The 22,352-nt window shown below is 44.3% G+C and overlaps 3 protein-coding genes across 3 annotated transcripts in view; 2 read left to right on the top strand and 1 right to left on the bottom strand.

The window, feature by feature from the left end:
• Nucleotides 1-22,352, top strand: part of LOC102936186 (butyrophilin-like protein 2) — a 1,677,894-nt gene that overhangs the window by 1,173,396 nt on the left and 482,146 nt on the right.
• Nucleotides 1-22,352, bottom strand: part of LOC114020220 (butyrophilin subfamily 1 member A1) — a 1,361,724-nt gene that overhangs the window by 1,081,471 nt on the left and 257,901 nt on the right.
• On the top strand, nt 1,767-19,542 carry LOC119567711 (butyrophilin subfamily 1 member A1-like). Its single transcript, XM_037914871.2, is given in 10 exon segments — nt 1,767-2,354; nt 3,496-3,605; nt 8,950-9,297; nt 14,313-14,597; nt 16,263-16,367; nt 16,999-17,019; nt 17,216-17,236; nt 17,365-17,391; nt 18,668-19,156; nt 19,159-19,542. Coding segments are annotated over 10 exon segments (1,644 nt in total). The 5' UTR covers nt 1,767-2,259; the 3' UTR covers nt 19,302-19,542.

Here is a 22,352-nt window from a genome sequence, read left to right as displayed (position 1 = left end):
AGACATGAGCAACACATCTCAAAGGACAGCAGTTACGGAAAAGGTAGCTGTCTTTTCTTATCGCCACCAGCTGCCTTCAACACCTGTAGCTTCACCACACCACCCAGCCCTGCAAACTACAACCCTTACCCACTGCACTCAACCCCCATCACCATGCATTTTAGCCAGCTAGAAGTGCAACACTCATCGCACAGCACTCCAGACAGGAAGACTGAGTATGAGAACAGGACATACGCAATCTGTGATTGAACCATTCCCCACCCCACTCCCTTGCCCTTTCTGTTTCCCAAGCAATTGTGTTCCTTTTCAATAACTGAATTTTATTTTCAATAAATGGCTTTTTTGGCTTTGAAAACATTCTTTATTATTGCATTAAGTAAAAGATACCTTAGCCCATGAAAGCAACAGGCACTGCAAGTCAGTGTCGCAAGCACAGATTCCTACTAACATTGGAACCACTGTACTTCACTCTTGTGCAGGGCACCAAACATTACTGGTGGCTTTCAGCCTCAAATTGCTTCCTCAAGGCATCCCTAATCCTTGCAGCCCCGCGCTGGGCCCCTCTAATAGCCCTGCTCTCTGGCTGTTCAAATTCAGCCTCCAGGTGTTGAACCTCCGAGTTCCATGCCTGAGTGAATCTTTCACCCTTCCCTTCATAAATATTATGGAGGGTACAGCATGCGGACATAGCCGCGGGGATGCTGTCATCGACCAGGTCCAGCTTCCCATACAGGCAGCACCAGCAGCCCTTTAAACTGCCAGAAGCACACTCCAGAGTCATTCTGCTACCAACTCAGCCTGTTGCTTGAACTGCTCCTTTCTGCTGTCAAGGCTCCCTGTGTAGGGTTTCATGAGCCACGGCATTAAAGGATAAGCGGGGTCTCCAAGGATCACAATGGGCATTTCGACTTCCCCCCAGTATTGGGTCCAGCTCGTTGTAGAAACAGCAGGTCGCAGGGGCAGCATTCAAATTGGCATTCCTCAGCAGTTCAGGCTCCATTCCCGCGGACAGAAAGGGAAGACAGAGCGTGCAGTACAAGAAATGTTGAAAGATGGCGCCAAATGTGGACAGAAGCACAGGGATTGCTGGGATGTGAACTGATGCATCATGGAGTGTTGGGACAGGACCCAGAATGCCCCGCACCGCATGCCCCCTTCCCACAAGCCACAGCCCCAGAATGGGAAGGGTGCTGTGTGGGATAGCTGCCCATAATGCACCGCTCCCAATGCCACTGCAAGTGCCGCAAATGTGGCCACGCCCAGTGCATGTGCAGCTGACCGTGTGAACAGACTGCAGCGCTTTCCCTGCCGCGCTCTCCGAAGGCTGGTTTAACTCCCAGTGCTCTGCATCTGCCAGTGTAGCTGTGCCCTTAGAGTCTTCTCTAAAAGAAACAGCTCCAGTCCCGCTGAGGGGGAAGGGTCTGTCCCAGCAGACTCCAGCAATCTGGTGTCCCAAGTGATCTGAATCCGGGAATGACACTGAAGAGAGTGTTCTTCCTGCTTTCTGTGAACTAGAGCAAATGGAATGGCCAAAACAAACTAAGAAACAAAGGCAGAGACAGCTGCTTCCGGCACCCGGAACCCGCCCGGCTCTGGGCGCGGCTGGCTTGTGCGCTGCAAGGGGGCTGCTGAACTCAGTTATCCTGAGGGGTGCGGGAAAGGGTCCTGCCAGGGTGGAAGAAATAAAGCAGCCCGCCCTAGAAACCTTCGGCAGAGGACTGCAGGGAACTGCCCTGGGTCTGGGTGTCTTGGCCCCCCTGAATGCTGGAGGCTGCTGGCCTGGCCGGGCCCCTCCAGCGCAGCCGGGCGGTGGCTGTTTCTTTAAGCGAAAATGCTAATCTCGTCACGTGACCGCCGGGGTGACTTGACTTTCGCTTTCAATTTCGGGCAGCGCTGCCGGAGGGAAGCCCCGGGCTCTGCTCGGAGCCCAGAGGTTTCTTCCCCGAAGGGCGAGGAAAAGCTGGGAAACTGCAGCGATTTGGTAGCCGGGACTCAGCCCTGCAATGGGATCAACTGAAAGAGTCACTGACAGTGGAAATCATCGCACCAAACCCCGCGGAGTCTGATCCCACCCTGGAGATTGTAAAATTTCTCAGAAGGACCAATCAGGCAGGTTAATTTTGCTTCAAAATGATTCCTCACGTCCCCTCATGTGTCCTGCTCATTGCCTGGCCGGATTGTTACTAACACAAAGATTAACTAACCCCGTGCAATTTGATTTACACGTTATGTAAACACTGCAGTACAAGGACGTTCACAATGATTGACACCCCGATGCCTTTCAGAGCCTTGTCCGAGCGGCGTAACTCGGGATTTGTGCGGCAGGCTGGGTTCGAAATTTGTTTCTTTTGCGGGTACGTTTCATTCAAGAACCCTGGGCCCGACCTTGTTCTCAGTGACGTCCCGGGGAGATTCGTAACAAGTAACTTCCCGTATTGAGAATACCGGACGAGATTTACTGTGCCACCCCCAGCTGTTCTGTCCTTCTGCCTCTTAACGTGACAGTTTCTACCTCTGCCTGTGGGGCTGAATCCTGTTGTTTCTGATCATTTTCCTTTTTTCCCTTGAAGGTATTTCCACAATCAATCAAGACAGAAACTTGCATCCTGTTCTCCTTCTGAAGTGAGGGGGAATGAAGCATGTGCCTAAAGCAGACCATGAGCTCAAGTGTGCTGCTGAATAGGGGCTTCATGACATAATTTAGAAAGAGGCAGATTTACACAGCGGTTGACAGATCATCTCCTACTGTGTGAACGGTGTGGAGGGGAGATTTCCTGAGGAAATCTATAGGACTAAAGGTAGTAAAAAAATAATTTTAAAACACATTTACAACAATAATTCACTTTTGTTTTGTTTAATATTTTATAGACTTTTTCATTTTTAATCAAATATTATTGAAACAAATTTTTTTTACAATCATTGTTACTCTTCTTTTAGCAAGAATAGGGGAGGGTCAATAAATTGTTTTGATCAATTTGATTAGAATTTCTTTTTTGAATCAATTTGAACTATATATTCTCATTTAGCATCATTTCATTGAAAAATTAGAAACATTCCAATCATAGGAAAATTCATTTTTTTAATGTTTTTTTTTAATTCATTTTCTAATGAAAACATCATTTTGTTTAAACATTTTTTAACTGCGGCCACTGGGAGCTGCAGGTGGCCGTGCAAATGTAAACAAACTGGCAGCCCACCAGTGGATTAGCCTGACAGGCCACGTGTGGCCCGCAGGTTGCCCACCACTGGTCTAACCTGTTGTGACGTTATTGACATGAACTGGGACCGTATAGATCATTGTTACAACCAAGGTCCTGTAGTGGCACCAAATCTTGTATAAAGGGGTCAAATAAAGTGTCTAAAACAAGGTTATGGTTTGCTGGTTAGGGTTATGCTATCTGTTTGCATGTATCATTTTTGTCTTAAATCATTGCAACTATGTTACATTCAATACACTGTTTGTTTTCTCTCTTTTCTCTTGTCATCTGGATCAAGTAACAGTGAGATGAAAGTTCTCTCAATCTGCCACAGCTCCAGAGCCAGAACCCTTCTACCCCATTTTATCATTTTCTTCATTACGTTTTATGTTCACAAGCTGGAATCAGGTAGGAATGTCCATGGCTTCTGCTGCTTCTTAGAGTATTGATTTATTTGTTTTGATTTATAAAATTTCTCTGTTTCACTAGTTTATTCCAAAGTGAACAAAAATTAGCACAAATCCCCAAGTGTATCAACACCAAGAAAATATAAATAACAATTGTTATGAGCTGGGTGAAACTTTGTTATGGGTTGAGTTAAAATCTTATTCAAACTGACGTGTGAATGCACCCTTTCACTTAAGATAGTTGTAAGAGGTAATAAAAGGGGCCACACCTAAAACAAGGCTTAATAGAGTCTGCCCAGAGACTAGCACCAATGATGTGAAGGGTGAAAGGACATGGGCAGGGAGGAATCCTCTGGGTATTTTGACCAAATGTGGGTGTGAGAGCACGAACACACAGAACTGAGAACAGACAAGGAGAGAGAGGTGGAGACAAGCAAGCAAGGAAGCCAAGCAGGAGCCTGTGAGCACAGTGCGACCCTGGGAAAAGCTAGAGAGAGAGAACTTCTGGGTCTGTTGGTTAGGGAAGGTTGGGAGTGTAAGCTACGAAACTGTTCCATGTGTTCTTGGTTCCTCCTGCACTTGGAAAAGCAGGACTTGGTACATTCCTTTTCAATAAACGAGATTGCATCAAAGAGAATACCAGGCTATGCCAATTTGTTGAGGCATGTCTACACTACGAAATTACATCGACCTAACGTACATCGGCATACTTGTGCGTGTCTGCGCTTTGCTCCTTGTATCAGCGGTGTGCATCCTCACCAGGAGTGCTTGTATCGACTGGACTGTCAGTGTAGGGCATTGTAAGAAGGCTCCTGAGAGCTGGAAACAGTCAATGTAGGCAATGCAGTGTCTACACTGACACTGCGTTGACCCAACTACATCAACCTTGACTCTATGCCGCTTGTGGAGGTGGAGTTATTAAGTCAGTGTAGCGGGGTAGTTATGTCAGAAGGCACAAAATGTAAGTGTAGCACTTCCATGGTTAGGCTAACGTAAGCTGCCCTGAATCGGCCTAACTCTGTAGTGTAGATCTGGCGTACATCCAACAGGAACATCCCTGAGGCTCCAAAATTTGACTAGCTGATGAGGTTGAAATGAGGTAACATTAAAATGTCTCCCCCTGACTTCAGGATTAATAACTCTTCAGCCACTGTCATGCTTCTGGAGTGACTCACGGCCATGAGTGCCTTCCTCAGGGCAGACTGTCAAACAAGGCAGACGCCTCAAGCTGGCGGTGTGGTCTGTAATTAGATTTCACCGAGCCAATAACAAATGTGAACTCCTGGGTCACTATACCAGTCTTACCATGGAGTCACAGACAGTCCCCTCAGACTCTCCAGCCTATCTTGTCACCCAGACAAACTGGACTTAGTGATAAATGGTCACTTACACCATAAATCATGCACTGTTTGCTTCCAGTCCCAAGAGACCAGTCACTTACCCCAGATGAATTGGTACCCTAGAATTTACACCAAAGACAATGCCTGAAGCCAATCCTGTAATAAGCTATCAAAAGGCTTATTAGCTAAGAAAAAGAAATGAATTATTTATAGGTTAAAAGAAGTGAACATATACACAAATGAGTTACCCTCTTAATCCTAAGAGTGACAGCATTATAAAGATCTGCCCATTCAAAGTGTCTTTCAGGGTGGACCCAGGAGATAACCCCTGGGGATCTTCATGTCAGCTAAATTATTTCCCTCTTCCAGCTTTCCAAGCAATGGGACAAGGCCTCCTGCACATACTTCTCCATGGGTGGATGAAGAAAGGACAGGAGTACTTGTGGCACCTTAGAGACTAACAAATATATTAGACCATAAGCTTTTGTGGGCTACAGCCCACTTCATCGGATGCATAGAATGGAACATATAGTAAGAAGAGATTGTGTGTGTATATATATATACACACACACACACACACACACACACAGAGAAGGTGGAAGTTGCCATACAAACTGTAAGAGGCTAATTAATTAAGATGAGCTATTATCAGCAGGAGAAAAAAAAAAAACTTTAGTGATACTCAGGATGGCCCATTTAGACAGTTGACAAGAAGGTGTGAGGATACTTAACATTAAAAACTGAGAGAGAGGAGGGAAAGTATTAGCTCAAACACCCCAGCTGAGTTCACAGAGCTCAAGTGCAAAGTGCGCCCTGTGAGCAGCAAGTCAAGCGAGCGGTTGGCTGTAGGAAACCTTCTCCTCTTCCTCGCCATGGATGCCAGTTGAACAGGCTCTGAATGAAGCGGGGGTTCTGGGGCAAGGCTGGTAAGATCACGTAACTGAAGACTGCATCGTACACACAAGTGGAAAGAAATAAAGCAGCACAAGCAACATTAAATCTGTCGGTTCCTCACATATTCAGTGCTTTATTTGGCAACCTAAGGCCTTAACTCAGTAAAGCATTTAAGCATCTCCATAAAATTAAACATGTGTTTTAGCTCCCTTCCTGAAGAAAAATTATTTCCTGAATGGTACCCTAATAATGTTCTTTAAATTAGTTTAAATATTTTTATACAGTCAAAAAACTTTAAAACAATCTCCAACAGAAAGCAGTGATTTGAAATGTTTGCTAATGCTATGCAAGTTAAATCTGTCAGGAGCCGCTTGTAAGGGTAATGGCAAAACATATTTCAGCTTCCATTTAAACCAGTGGTTCTTAACTTTTACTGCAGCCTGCACCCCTTTGGTTCTCAAAAATTGTTGAAGTAGGTCAGTTCTTTAAACCTAGATAGATCATAACTATAGAAAGAGATTATATTTATTTTAATTTCGCAGTAAAATTAAGAATACATGAAAAATTACACGCTTTTTTTAAAAAGTTTACCGGCTCAGTGACTCTTCTGCTGTTGCTTTTGTTCAATGATGTTCGAGAAATGAGGAACTTTTTTTGAAATAGCCACACGCATGTCATCACTCATTTAGGTGGTTTCTGGCCTTTGTTTTGGTGTGCAAGAGTGATGAAAATCCTCTCTCACACACATATGTAGTCGCAAATGGCACAAGGATCTCCAGCGCTGTCTTCGCCAGTTGTGGAAACGGTGCTAGTTTAGCACACTGGAAATTCTCAAGCTTCATTGTCTCAAACTCTATTTGGATTTGAGCATTGGCTCGTAATTCAATGAGATCATCTTTCATGAAATCACCATCATTGATGGAATCCAGGTTAAAGAGAAATGGATCCAGTATCCATTTCTTTGCCACATCAAGATCTCCAGTGGAAAAATATCCTTGGAAAGAGTCACTCAGCTGTTGCAAATGCTTTGTCACTTCAGTTGCGATGGTCATGCCTTCATTTTCCAAAACATCTGTTTCTTCAAGAAAAGGAAAGTTAGTGAAATTTCTTCTCTACAGGCTTTATCCAAACTGGAAGTTTCCAAATAAAAGCAGATAACTTCTCTCTGGTCGTTACCGTGTTCATCCCAGTTCCTTCCATAGATGTGTTGAGTTCATTTAGGTGTGTGAATACATCTGCCATGTACGCTAGGCAAAGGATTAAACTCTATTTTCAAAGTCGTCAACTAAATTACTGCTTTGATTAAAAGAAACTGACTTATTTCTTCGCACATTTCAAAAATATGAGTAAGCATTCGGCCACGGGAAAGCCATCTCACTTCTGTATGGAAAAGGAGGACAGTGTGCTCGGCCCCAATTTCTTCACAAAAAGCATGGAAGAGGCGATGATTTAGAGCATGTCCTCTGATGAAGTTTACTGCGCTCACCGCAGTAGACAAAGTATCCTTCAATTCTGTGGGCAAAGTCTTTGCGGCAAGGGCATGACGGTGCAACATACAATGTGTGATCATGATACGAGGTACTTCTTTCTTTACGTAGGCAACAAATCCTGAATTTTTTCCTAGCATGGCAGAGGCACCATCGGTGCAAATTGATCCACACAAGTCAAACATTATATTATGCTTCAAAAAGAAGTCTTTGACGAGACTGAACACATCGATTCCTTTCGTAGTTAATTGCAGTGGTTCACAGAACAAGAATTCTTCTAAGATTTTTCTCCTTTACAGTTTCTCCTTTTCTCCTTTACTCCGTACTGCTCGAACACCAACAGCTGACTGCAGCCATCAATGTCAGTTGACTCATCAAGCTGAATACCCACTTTAAGAGGACTGGCTTTGATATCTTCTAGAACTTGCAGCAAGATATCCTGGCTCCTCGCATGAATTCTAGAACGGATCACGTCATTTGACAAGGGAACCTGGTGAAGCTTCTTTTGTGCATCTCGTCCCAATACTATTTTTGCCATTCCCGATGCACAAGGTTTCACTAATTCCTCAGCTACTGTTGGGGGCTTCTTGTCCTTGGCACGCAAATATGCCACTTGATAGGATGCTTGTAACAAGGGCTTCTCAAGTGACACAAACCCAAATGTCCTCAAGGTTCCGCTATGTTCAAATCGTGCCCTTGTAGACTTCGGGGTGTCAGTGTCATGTCCAGCAGCTTCACCACCATGCTGTTTGTTGAAATGTTCAGACAGCTTCGATGGTTTGAGATTGGCATTTGAAAATAACGAGCTGCACAGTACACATTGCGGTCGTTGATTTCCATCCTTCTCTGTCGTACAAGTGAACCCGTAACGAACATAGTCGTCGTTCCATTTGCGTTTCTTCAACATGGCAAGGGTTACTGAAATGAAAGAATATATAAATGGAGATGGGGGGGCCTATACACTTTTAAATGCATATTAAATATATGTAAAGTAGTTTTATGTTATTACTCACCACAAATAGTACAGAAGGCACACACAAATCCACAAGTACGACCCAGAGATGTTGGAGTTTTGCTGTGGAAGTAAACTGTAACCGGCGCGCTAACAGCGGCTAACTGAATTCAAACAAAGCCGTGGAGCTGCCACATCATCATCTGTGCATGCGTCAAGAAACACCCCACAACGTGGCGGTACGCTGTATTTTGTAGCGAGATAATTTCACTACCATTAGCTTAAAAACTTGAAAATAGATATTTTGTTTGTATATTACAGTAATCGTTAATAAATACATAGGTTTGATGAAACAAAGTAGTTGTACTTACGTGCCCGTGCTTAATTTGTGTTTTTGATGATTTACCTTCTAAAAAAATCTGGCATGTCTCGCACCCCCAGAAAGGGCATCTCGCATCCCCAGGGGGTGTGTGCACCCCAGGTTAAGAACCACTGATTTAAACTAATATAAATTATGGATATACAAATTATGGTTATCCAAATGCATTGTTTGTTGTAAAATTCATATATAAATTCAGGACACATCCTATTCAATGACAGAGCACTGCAATAGATGCACAGAATATTGAATATATTTATTTTATCTTTTCTGTGCCCTGGTGCATTTTACAGCCCGGTTCACAGTGATTGGACCTGATCACCCTGTCACTGCCATCATGGGTGAGGACATTATCTTACCCTGTCACCTGTCCCCCAAGATGAGCGCTGAGAACATGGAAGTGAGATGGTTCCGATCTGAGTTCACTTCGTTTGTGCACCTGTATCAGCATGGAAAGGATGAGTATGGGCAGCAGATGCCAGAATATCATGGAAGGACAGAGCTTTTGAAAGCTGGCATTGTGGATGGGAATGTTGCCTTGGGAATTGTCAATATCAGACTTTCTGATGAAGGACAGTACCGCTGTTTTGTTCAAGATGGTGTCTTTCATGAAGAAGCTGTATTGGAATTGAAGGTAGCAGGTCAGTAACATGTGTCTGTTGTCTCTTTTTAGATGGCTCTTAGACCCAGGCCCAAAAAAGCACTTGGGCACCTAACTCCCCACTTCAGTCCAAAATTTAGGTGCCCCTAAGATCCTCAAAGTAGTCATTAAATTAAATAGTCATTAGGCGAGAGAGAGAGAGAGAGAGAGACTCTCTGTAGTCGAGTGGCTAGGGTACCCACCTGGTAGGTGGGAGACCCAAGGGCTAGTCCTCCTGCTCTAATTAATCTTTGATTATTTATCCAATCTGGACAAACCATTGGAGGAGGGGGGTCTGGACTGTGGTTTTCCCACCTCCCATGGCTGTACCCTAACCACTGGACTAGTCTCTTTCTCTCTCTGGCCCAACGACTATTTAAATATATATAAATAGTAGAAAAGTCATTGGGCCAGAGAGAGAGAGGCAAGATTTTTCTAGGCCATTATCCTTAAATTTAATTGAAATGTTTTAGTACGAACAGATAAACAGTTCATGTTGTTGGATTGAGATTCACTTACTCAGCAGGTGGGTCTCTAACAAATCTTTAAGGCAAAACACTCAGCAAGCAGCAATCAATTACTCACAGGCTGGAAGCTCATTGGGATGATCTCCTCAGTCAGCTCCAACAATGGACAATACAGCTTCAACCTCCCTTTATTAACCAAGCTTATTTATAACTTTGCTATATTACATGTATGTATCAGTGTGATAAATGAGGGGGGGCGGGGCTTGGTAGCTCCCTTTTATGGACACCCAGCCAGCCAATTGCTATAAAAGCCCTCTTAGTAGCTGTTCTCTAATTGCTCTACCTGTAAAGGGTTAAAAAGTCTCACTGCTATGCCCAGGTAACAGGAAGTGAGTGGGCACCTGGACAAAAGAGCCAATGGGAAGGCTAGAACTTTTTAATAGGGAGAAAAGACTCCCCTTTTGTCTGTCTGTCATTGCTCTCCCAGGGAGAGGCGGACAGGGCAGCAGCTATGCTGTAAGAAGCTTGGGCCAGGTATGAAAATCAGTATCATACCTAGAAACTACTGATTTGAAACCCCAGATACGTAAGTAGAGCAGGAAATGTCTAGGAAGACGTGATTAGGTTTATCCCTTTCATTTCTTTATGGCTTGTGGATTCCCCTGTGCTAACCCCAAGTGCTTTTGTTTTGCTTGTAACCTTTAAGCTGGACCTCAAGAAAGCTATTCTTGGTACTTAATCCTTGTAGTTGCTCTTTTAAAATCTAGCAATAGCCTGAGTTCTCATATATATTTTGTCTCTTTTTTTAAAATAAAATTTACCTTTTTTAAGAACAGGATTGGATTTTTGTGTCTTAAGAGATTTGTGCACTTTTTTTTAATTAGCTGGTGGCAACAGCTGGTTTTTTATTTTTTTCTTTCTCAGCTGTTCCCGGGGGCAGGTGTGTGTGTGAGAGAGAGAAAGGGCTTAAGGGTACCCTACAGAAAGGAATTCCCAAGTGCGCCTTCCTGGGCTCTCAAAGGGGTTCTGCACTTGGGTGGTGGCAGCATCTACCAATCCAAGGTCAGAGAAATGTTGTAACCTTTGAAATAGTACAAGCCTGGAGTGGCAAGTATTAATTTTTAGAGTCATTGCGGGCCCCCACCCTCTGCACTCGAAGTGCCAGAGTGGGGAATTAGCCTTGACAATTAGTCTCCCATTTCCATGTTCTCTCCTCCTCTGTCAGGACAGGTTTAGGGTTACTTCAAACCAATCTTTTCTTGCTTTGTTACTTTTATCTTTTTTTCCTCCTCACAAACATGATTACTACACATATGCAGTTCTGCTTATGCTGTTAAACGTTATCAGAACAAACTCTGAAAATCCACAGCAGGCTTCTGGCAGGCCTAAAGATGACTTTGCTCCCAAAATATGCCACTCTTTGCTGCAGGTATCAGCTGATCTGCAATTGGTCTCGGCTGGGACAGTAGTGAAGAGAGCACATTTCCTCACCTCAATTGCATTAAAATAATTTAAAAAAAAAATCTTTATTCAGTGACTGTTACATTTACATCAAGACGCACTGCACCAGCTCTAGTACCTGTGGTTATCAAATGTGCTCTAGCTGAATCCCAGCTTATGGACTTAAACAGTTAGAACACAAGAATTGCCCTACTGGGTCAGACCAAAGGTCCATCTAGCCCAGTGTCCTGTCTTCCGACAGTGGCCAATGCCAGGGGCCCCCAGAGGGAATGAACAGAACAGGCAATCATCAGGTGGTCCATCCCGTGTCGCCCATTCCCAGCTTCTGGCAAACAGAATGAATTAATGGAAGCCCTATGGCCTGTGTTAGGTAGAACGTCAGACCAGATGATCACAGTGGTCCTGTCTGGCATTACAATCTATGACTCTCTGAAAGCAAAACTTTTAAAGTTCTCTGATTGGCCTTCTCTGATTGGCCGCCCACCTGCGCAGACTCTCTGGCTTGCTGAAGCCCCATCTAGCATAGGAGTGGGGCAGCCACCCCACTACAGTCCCTCTCTGTCTTTCTTATCTGCGCTGCATCAATTAGAGAAGTGAACAGCAGTGCAATAAGCAGGAGGGTTTCTCTAGGCTGAGATACTTTGGCCAGGCTATTCAGTATCTACTCAGAGCATCCACATTAGTGAATGCTTTCCCAGGTTTATACTCAAACTCATAGTCATAAGCTGATAAGCGAGTCCATCTCTGGATTCTGGCAGATGTCATTGAGGTACAGGTTTGCTCTCATCATACAGACCTTTCAGAGGTTAATGGTCTGAGTGTATAAAAAAATGCCTGGCATATAGGTAAGAGTGGAACTTCTTTACCCCACAAACCACAGCTAGCCCTTCTCATTTTAGTTGGGAATAGTATTTTTTTTGTGCTGGAGCTGGTGACCTTGGTGCATAAGTGATGGGACGCTCAGATTCAGTTGGCATTTGGTGGGCTAGTACCGCACCCACCTCGTATGGTGATGTGTCACCAGACAATACTAGTCCTTTCTGACTATCATAATGAACTAAATCCTAACTATACATATAAAATGATGGGGTCTAAATTACCTGTTACCACTCAAGAAAGAGATCTTGGGGTCATGGTGGATAGTTCTCTGAGAATATCCACTCAATGTGCAGCAGCAGTCAAAAAACCTAACAGAATGTTGGGAATCATTAGGAAAGGGAAAGATAATAAGGCAGAAAATATCATATTGCCTGTATATAAATCCCTGGTACGCCCACATCTTGAATACTGCATGCAGATGTGGTTATCCCATCTCAAAAAAGATACATTGGACTTGGAAAAGATTCAGAAAAGGGCAACCAAAATGATTAGGGGTATGGAACGACTTCTGTATGAGGAGAGATTAATAAGACTGGGACTTTTCAGCTTGGAAAAGAGACGACTAAGGGGAGATATGATAGAGGTCTATATAATCATGACAGGTGTGGAGAAAGTAAATAAGGGAGAGTTATTTACTCCTTCTCATAACACAAGAACTAGGGGTCACCAAATGAAATTAATAGGCAGCAGTTTAAAACAAACAAAAGGAAATATTTCTTCACACAACACACAGTCAACCCGTGGAACTCTTTGCCAGAGGATGTTGTAAAGGCCAAGACTATAACAGGGTTCAAAAAAGAAGTAGATGAGTTCATGGAGGATCGGTCCATCAATGGCTATTAGCCTGGATGGGCAGGGATGTAAAACCATGCTCTGAAGTGTTCCTAGCCTCTGTTTGCCAGAATCTGGGAATGGGTGATAGGGGATTTATCACTTGATGATCACCTATTCTGTGCATTCTCTCTGAAGCACCTGGCATTGGCCACTGTTGGAAGACAGGTTACTGAGCTAAATGGACTATTGGTCTGATCCAGTATGGCCAGTCTTATGACTTTAGTAATTTCCTTGCTTCTGCAAAAGCTATTTTTTGACCCCACTGGAATTTCTTCCGTTCTATAACAGTTTGTGTAATGGAGCCAATATAGATGTCAAGTTGGGAAAAAATTTACCGTAATAATTTAAGAGGCCTCGAAAGGATTTGTTTATAGGTTTTTGCTCCACAAACGCTCAGTAAAATGGCATGTTTCTTGTTGTCATCGTCTGTATCATTTGTGATGAAGTACTGAGAGAGTCTGTCTCTGAGTACTGAATCCAGTCCTCCTGGAATACATTATGCTCTTTCATTTTTTCCACATGCAGCCATTTTTCCTTTACAATAAAAAAAGAGGTTTTCACTTACTCACGCAATGTGTAGAACTTGGTGCCTGTTGTTTTCATTTTATCCTCATCGCCTTTGTAGGGCTGGAAGGGGTCTTGAGAAGTCATCAAGTCCAGCCCCCTTCTGCTGACACAGGACCAAGTAAATCTAGACCGTCCCTGACAGGGGTTTGTCCATCCTGGTCTAAAAAACCCCTCCAATGACGGAGATTCTACAGTCGACCTTGGAAGCCTGTTCTGGAGTTTCCTTCCAGTTAGAAAGCTTTTCCTAATATCGAACCTCAACCTCCCTTGCTGCAGATTAAGCCCATTCCTTCTCCTGCCTTCCGTGGACATGGAGACCCAAAAGAGATTAAGACTAAAAAAGGGGATCTTTTATTCTGGTATGTGTTCACAGTGACAACTAACCGAGCTGCCATCTTGAGAAACTCCTTCACGTGCCCCACAACTCCCTGGAGCACCATTAAGGCGTCTCAGAGCAAATAGCTACCTCACATTGGCCACCCGGAGGTCATAAGCATAACAAACATGCCTCCAACATTATAAAATCAGAAATCAAGGGGAAAATCTCTTGAATTCCTTGCCCCCTTCACATCACCTACAACACTGCTGATAACACGCTCCAACGTTCTGTAAGGCTTTCGCTTCCACCTCGGAGGCCCCAGGACTGCAGCACAGTTAAGCAAAGGTTTAACAAGTGCTGAAGTCCCGTTGAAGACATGTTTCCATGAATATCAGCCATAAAGAAAGTGTATTCAATCCTTTTGTTGAAAATGTAAACTTTTATATGCTGGGCTGTATATTTATCTGATTTAACACGGATTCATTTTAGCTTCAGGCTCTGCACCTCGCATCTCTGTTGAGGGTCACCAGGATGGAGGGATCCAAGTGGTGTGTCAGTCGGCCGGATGGTACCCAGAGCCCGAGGCGCTGTGGAGAAATCTCAAAGGGCAGCCTTTATCTTCATCAACTGAAACCAAATCTGAAGAGCAACACGGTCTCTTTGAAATAAAAAATTCTATCGTTATAACAGAAAATTCAAACAAGAATTTGTCCTGTGCCATAAGGAACACTCACCTGAACCGAGAAAAAGAATCAATAACATTTTATATATCAGGTCAGTGACCACCAAAACCCCACACTGTAATATCCAACAGGAAGAAATCAGATGGTTAAATAATACACAAGTTAAAATATTCCCTCACAAAAAGCTACGTTAAGATAAAGTTTAGGTGGAGAGCACACTTTAGGATAAAATGCATTCCAGGGATATTGTAGTTCTCCCCAAAACAAGCATTTTAAACCCAGTAGATTCAGGGTTAAGGTTAAATTTAAAAGAAATCCAAACATGTTAATGAATGGAAGTGCCCTGTAGTAACACTATATATGTATATTATTATGATTCAAACAGGCTGGTTAGTGTTTGTAGTCCCACATTACATTAAATGGATATTTAAAGTCACATTAGATTTTCATTCTCATCCAGTCACCACAGGGCAGTGGTCAGGTATATTGGGGGCCCTACTGATTGGTTGGACTTTCTGCTTCCTAGTGGATTGATGGTTCAAGGACTAGGCTTCTTGCCCCAGTGAATATGCAGAGGGAGAAGTGATATGCTGTGATCTCTTCAACACAGAGGAAATTTGTTGAGTCTCTGCTCATGGCAGGTCAGAAGCAAGGCAGGGCCATGAAAGTCTGGAGCCCCAGGAACAATCATTTGAGTGTGTCACTCACTAAAAGGTCCATGTTTTAATATAAAGTTTGATTTCTCACCCTTTAGCAAACTTCACAGGGAAAGGAGTTGCCATAACAACAAAACCCAGTGGGCCTGATCCAAAGCCCGTTAAAGACATCAATAGGATTTGGATCAGTTCCTATGCCAGGAATTCCTGTGCTGAAGTGAAGAGTATTTGGATATTTATCTGCTCTCCCTTAGTTATTGATTTCCACTCCTAAAGCCTCAGATTTTCTTTTACTATGATATTCCCTGGTGTTACAAAAGTTTAAATTTTACTTACGTGTAAGTTTTCTATTGGGAAATTTAATGAGTAACTATAATTTCTCTTCCTACATGTTTTAACTGTAGTATTAATTTCATAAAAAGAAGGAATCACTTTTCCCTGAATTGGCTCCTGGGTTGGGTGATGGGGTCAGAGGCTCCGGTTTGTCAACAAAATTAAGAACATGTGTAAGGGAAGCTGAATTAAAATATAAACAAGCCCACTACTAATTATATATATAATTATTCACACACACACCCGTGTGCGCACACACACTGATTTTTCTTTTTTTAAGTATCAGAACAATGTGTTGTTCCCTAACCCCATTCTCAGAAATAGTGGAACCATTTTGGCCGAAACTTTTCAAAAAGAAAAGTTCAGCCTGAGGCAGACACCCAGCATGGAAATTTTCTCCCCAAATGGTAAAGTTTGGCAAAGTAATGAGCAAAGGAAAAGAAGACCCTATAATGGGAAGTGTCGAGCAACTTTAATAACAAGTGATGTGACTAGCTCCACCTAGAGAGAGAGAGAGAGAGAGAGAGAGGAGGGGATGAGGTGTAGGGTGGTATTACTTTTGATAGTATTTAATACATCATTCGGTACTACCGAAAGAGTGTGAGGGGAACCTCTTTTTAAAATTGGTTTCTGCCAGTTTTTATATTGCAGGGAGCAAATTTTTCCACACCTATTTGACGCAAATCCTGATGTGATGCATTTTCCTACAATAAAAGTGTACTGTTAGTTATTACTGTTTTCAAACTAATGTGGGCTTTGTGTTTCAGATTCTTTTTTCCCAAGAGCATCTCCCTGGATGGTGGGTTGGAGTGTGACTTTGGTGATTTTGTTGGTGTTCGTCGGCCTTACTCTTTTTCTGTTCAAATTAAAAGGTAAAGCTTCAAAGAGGAAAATACTGTGTAATCAGAATGAGATTTCTCCTTAGAACAGACAGCTTAGACTTTTCTACATGAGAAAGTTACACCAGCTTAAGGTGTGAATTTAAATGGATTTTTTTTAAGCCAGAGCAAGCTCCTATGTGGACACATATGAATTTAAGAAGGCTTTACTTCAGTTTAGTTTAAAACTGTTCCTATTCATCTTAAGATAAGCCTAAAACTAGGTTTGCACTAGTTTAACTAGATTTTCCGTGGGGCCTGAGGTAGTTAGGTTCCCAACTCCCATTGGAATTCAATATGCTTTGGCTCTTAACTCCCCTCGGCTCCTATGAAAATCCCTGCCTTAGGGGGGTTTTTGATTGCCTGTGTGCTGTTTGTGACCATCTCTGTTCTAGGACAGGTCTGTGTGTGTAAATAATCAAATTACACTAAGAAGGTACCCAGACTCTGTGTCACTGATTTCTCTTCCACTGGGAACCCAACATGCAAGTCCCTGAAGATCTGCAACAGCTTGGTAGAGGGGCAACATTATTATTACTTGAGGACTCATAATGAAAAGATCCTTTTAAATCTGGAGTCACTGAAAAAGTCTCTTAATAACTGTACTTATGTTTTCTTTTTTTAGGGAAACATCTCAACACTATCAGTAAGTTCAGTTTTTCTCCTGGCAGAACCAATGTTATGTTATGAAAGATTTTTGAATGACTGTGACAATGTCAGCTTGAAAATCATAAGCAATACAACCAATACTAATTGCATAACTTGTTACGTCGGTAACGGGTAGGAAGCCAGGACTGTACATGTGTCTTGAATGTGGCATTTTTTTTTTGTTTATTATTTAGGTAAACTTCAAACAGAGCTAGGTAAGCGTGTTTTTTTATTATTATTATTTGTTTCTCTCACTGATACAGCCTTTTCTATGATAATGAATCCTATTGATACTGCATTTGCCTGGCTTAATTCTCATCCCCATCTATTTGTTTGCTTCCAGAGTGGAGGAGATCCCTGGGTGATGCAGGTAATTAAAAATCATATTTAGTCAATGGGGAATCCTGCTCCCTCTCGCTGTGCAAATAAACAAGGAGAAAACTATAATATTTCCCAGGTGGAAGAAGGGAGGGTGCTGAGGTTCAAAGGAGCGAGGGGAATGGACCATCCTCACATGTCCTCCTTACACATTGCTCCCATAACTCTGGAAACGTCCCTGCTCCAAGTGACTGAGCACTTACTAAAAAGAAAAGGAGTACTTGTGGCACCTTAGAGACTAACAAATTTATTAGAGCATAAGCTTTTGTGAGCTACAGCTCACTTCATCGGATGCATCGGAGCTGTAGCTCACAAAAGCTTATGCGCTAATAAATTGGTTAGTCTCTAAGGTGCCACAAGTCCTCCTTTTCTTTTTACGGATACAGACTAACACGGCTGCTACTCTGAAACCTGAGCACTTACTGTTTCTTAGGATCCCCGCCCTAGTGTCAGGTAGAGGAACAAGAGCCCTGACCAGACACACGAGTTCAAACCGAGGAGTCCCTGTGATCAGTGTTCAGCTTGTGCTTCTTTTCTCCATCCATAGTGATCTCCCCTTTCTGTTCTCTCCATCAGATCCCAGCTTCCTGCTGTTTTTAACCATCTCATCCACGTTCTCCATTCATTCATTTATATCAGCCCCTCCACCACTAACCCTCTTCTCTTGTAGAAGCCCCTTGCTCATAAATAAAAATCTCTCTGTTAGAAATAAAATCTAGAGCGATAATTCTCTTTGTCTGGCCCTGATGACTAGTTACAGAAGTTTTAATTAGGGAATCTACGGAATCATGTCATTATCGACAGATCTCCGATCTGCGGCAGGATGGAGCAGGCGTCAGGCTGGTGTCAACAAGAGACGTCCAAGCTCCAGGACTTTACATACAAGGGAGGGAGGGTACATCAGAGAGAAGATAGTTGTGAACATGTGAACGGTGTGAGGGGAAATCTCCTAGGGCTTCCCTGTGATTCCAGGGTCTCTAATCCCCACTCTGGGGATAGGTGGGTGCACGAGGGGAAAGATTCTGAGTCTCAGGACTGGGTCAGTAAATCTTTATGCTCTGTCACTGACCTGTCTCTGACTGGGGAGTGAAACTCAGGAGTGAATGCTGAGATCTCAGAGCTGCTCCCCATTCAGAGCCGGGTAAATCCTGGAGGAAGGAGATTTCCTGGTTCACACTCCAGCGGGGACAGATTCTGTCACTGATATGATGAGACACTCCCCCAGGGCGGAGCTGTGCCCCTAACACTCTGATTCTGTCTCTGCCTAGCAAATGTGACTCTGGATCCAGACACGGCTCATCCAGAACTTGTCCTGTCTAAGGATCGGAAAAGTGTGAGATGGGCAGAGACATGGCAGGATGTGCCCCACCACAAGAATCCTGAGAGATTTGACATTGAGCGCTGTGTGCTGGGCTGTGAGGGGTTCACCTCAGGGAGACATTACTGGGAGGTGGAGGTGGGGGTGGGGCTACTCTGGGCTGTGGGGGTGGCCAGAGAGTCTGTGAGGAGGAAGGGAGGGCTCAACCTTAGACCTGAGGAGGGGATCTGGGCTGTGGATCAGAGGCAGGGCCAGTACCAGGCTCTCACCTCCCCTGTGACCCCCCTAGACCTGCGCCGGGCCCCCAGCAGGATCCGGGTTTGTCTGGACTGTGAACAGGGGCAGGTGACATTTATCAATGCTGGAGATGAGGCCCCGATCTTCACTTTCCCACCGGGCTCCGTCCCTGGGGAGAGAATCCGCCCTTGGCTCTGGCTGGGGATGGAAAGCCAGCTCAAACTGTGTCCCTGAGAGACGGGGGGTATATCCCACTGGGGACCCTGAAATCAGCCTGTCTAGCCTCACACACCCAAGTATCTATGATCTTGGCATCATCCTGTCCACCCAGTCCTATGGCCTCTTAATTCTATGTCCCCTGGAAACTCCTCCCCCCTCCTTCCCCGCAGCACAGAGATTTATAGAACATCACTGAAGGTGAGACTGTCACTCATTAATTTCATATGTTACTTCCTTGACTTTGTTGCTGTCATAAATATAAAGGGAAGGGTAAACCCCTTTAAATCCCTCCTGGCCAGAGGAAATCTCCTCTCACCTGTAAAGGGTTAAGAAGCTAAAGGTAACCTCGCTGGCACCTGACCAAAATGACCAATGAGGAGACAAGATACTTTCAAAAGCTGGGAGGAGGGAGAGAAACAAAGGGTCTGTGTGTCTGTCTATATTCTGTCTTTGCCGGGGATAGACCAGGAATGGAGTCTTAGAACTTTTAGTAAGTAATCTAGCTAGGTACGTGTTAGATTATGATTTCTTTAAATGGCTGAGAAAAGAATTGTGCTGAATAGAATAACTATTTCTGTCTGTGTATCTTTTTGTAACTTAAGGTTTTGCCTAGAGGGGTTCTCTATGTTTTGAATCTAATTACCCTGTAAGGTATCTACCATCCTGATTTTACAGGGGGGATTTCTTTATTCCTATTTACTTCTATTTTTATTAAGTCTTCTTGTAAGAAAACTGAATGCTTTTTCATTGTTCTCAGATCCACGGGTTTGGGTCTGTGGTCACCTATGCAAATTGGTGAGGCTTTTTATCCAACATTTCCCAGGAAAGGGGGGGTGCAAGTGTTGGGAGGATTGTTCATTGTTCTTAGGATCCAAGGGTCTGGGTCTGTAGTCACCTAGGCAAATTGGTGAGGCTTTTTACCAAACCTTGTCCAGAAAGGGGGGGTGCAAGGTTTTGGGAAGTATTTTGGGGGGAAAGACGTGCCCAAACAGCTCTTCCCCAGTAACCAGTATTTGTTTGGTGGTGGTAGCGGCCAATCCAAGGACAAAGGGTGGAATATTTTGTACCTTGGGGAAGTTTTGACCTAAGCTGGTAAAGATAAGCTTAGGAGGTTTTTCATGCAGGTCCCCACATCTGTACCCTAGAGTTCAGAATAGGGGAGGAACCTTGACAGTTGCCATTTCAGTGTCATTAAAAAAACTGTTCCCGAAACCTGTGGGTCTGTTTTCCATTGGTGTGGGTATTGAAGCTGTTTCTCAGCTCCTTTTCACTCTGATGGGTATTCATGGTAAATAAAGCATGAAAAACAATTCTGATTTGTCCCTTTTTAGTTTTCCAGCTGCAATTGTTGGGGGTAGAATTGTGGGATTTGCTTCCCTTCTTGGTTGTGTCCCCCCAGCACCAGCAGGCATTATACCAGCATGTCACCACAATGAGAGCTGGGGTTTTGCTGGGCTATGTTGCTGTCCAGCCTGTGCTCTGTCTTGTGCTGTCTATAGCCATGTCAATCAGGAATTCCTCAGCTGGGCTCTGTGGAGAGGGGGCTGAACACATGGTGCTGACTCTCCTCTTTGTTTCCAGAGGTGTTGAATTTATTCAGAGGTGGCTAAAGAGAGATGAACTTTGCTGTTCACATTTCTTCTGCCCATCAGCAGTTGCTGTGGTGTCCAGGGCAGTGTTCATGGGATGGGACCTGCTCCGAGAGACAGTCTCTGGGGGGTTGTTTACAGTAGGGCGCAGGTTTTTCTCTCTCATTGTACAATTGGTGTGTAGACAAGGCAAGTGGTGGTTTCACCTCAGGGTAACTGGTCAGGAAGAATTCTGTGGGTTGGGAGATGTTTGGGAAGGTTATCGGTCACCTTGATTAGCTACACTGAGGTGAAAGCATCACTTGCCTCACCTCCGCTAGGACTGTATAATGACATCACTGACTCGTCTTTGCAATTGCGTTGAAAAAAAATACCCTTTCTCCTAGTGTGGACATGAACTAAAAGATGGGATCTAAAGGGAGACACCCCACTCTCAGCCAGGGCTGTGACTTTGTTTTCTGTGAGCTTCTAATTTCAATGACTAGGGGTGGCATCCATGAAGGGACTTAGATGTTGCAACTCTGGGCGTCACTGCACGTCATTTTTAGGTGCCTAGAACATCACAAGAACAACACTATGACCCACAAAGCCTGACTTAGGCACCTAGTCTCCCTATACGATGAACGGAGACAGACAGATACCTTAAAATGCCATCCACAAGAGCCGGTCTGCTAGGTGGGGAGCCATCTAAACTAGCCAATGAGAGATGCGAACAACAGGGGTGTTTCCTAAGCCCCGCCCCTCTCGCAAAGATAAGTGCCTAAGTCTGCATTGCTGGGGGGCCCCCAGCTCTGCTTAGCAATCCACGAATGGGAACCCACCGCCTAAGGCATTTCTTCTGGGAATGAGTTAGGCCCCTGCTGCGCTGCACACAACCTGTGGGTGGAGGGGGGTGGGGGTTTGGTGCCGCTGGCCACCTCATAACTTTAAGCCAGTGACAGCACACTTGCCTGGGAGGTGGGAGACCCAGGCTCAATGCCCCCCTCTTTGCTACAGAAGGAGAAAGGATTTAAACTGGGGCTACTCAGTTTCTAGGTGGGTGCTGCAACCACTGAGCTATGGTACAGTCTGAATGTGGGATTCTTCAGTCTCCCCTATTGCAGCTGGCTCACTGTGGGTAAATAATGAAGGAGTGACTGGAGCTGGGGGTCTGGCCCCAGGAGCTCCTGCCCCTCAGATGGGCTCCCTGACCACAGGACCCCAGAGTCATTCTCACTTTCTGGCCAGTATCCATTTAAGTGTTTATTTACAGTGGAACAGTCACTGGGACAGAGAGAGAAAGAGAATGTCTCTGTAGTCCAATGGGTGGGGCACCCACCTGAGCAGGGGGAGACCCCGGATCCAACCCCTCTGTTCCCATCACTCTGTCATTATTTATCCCAAGTGGAACACCTATAACAGGAGAGGCTGAAGGATCTTAATACTTGGGTTTTCTTCCCTCCCCCCCCACCCCCACCCCCCAAACAACTCGACACCTGGAGGAAAGTTTGAAGAGCAAAGACTTTGAATGGGGGAAGAGGGTCCCGGGCTGGAAGGCAATTCCAGCCTGTGTAGTGAGGATCCATAGCCTGCTTGTACCATCTGTCAGGG

The sequence above is a fragment of the Chelonia mydas genome, chromosome 14 (genome assembly GCF_015237465.2).
Source record: "Chelonia mydas isolate rCheMyd1 chromosome 14, rCheMyd1.pri.v2, whole genome shotgun sequence".
Taxonomy (NCBI): Eukaryota; Metazoa; Chordata; order Testudines; family Cheloniidae; genus Chelonia; species Chelonia mydas.
The sequence above is the reverse complement of the archived record's forward strand: the minus strand, read 5'-3'. Positions and strand labels throughout refer to the sequence as shown.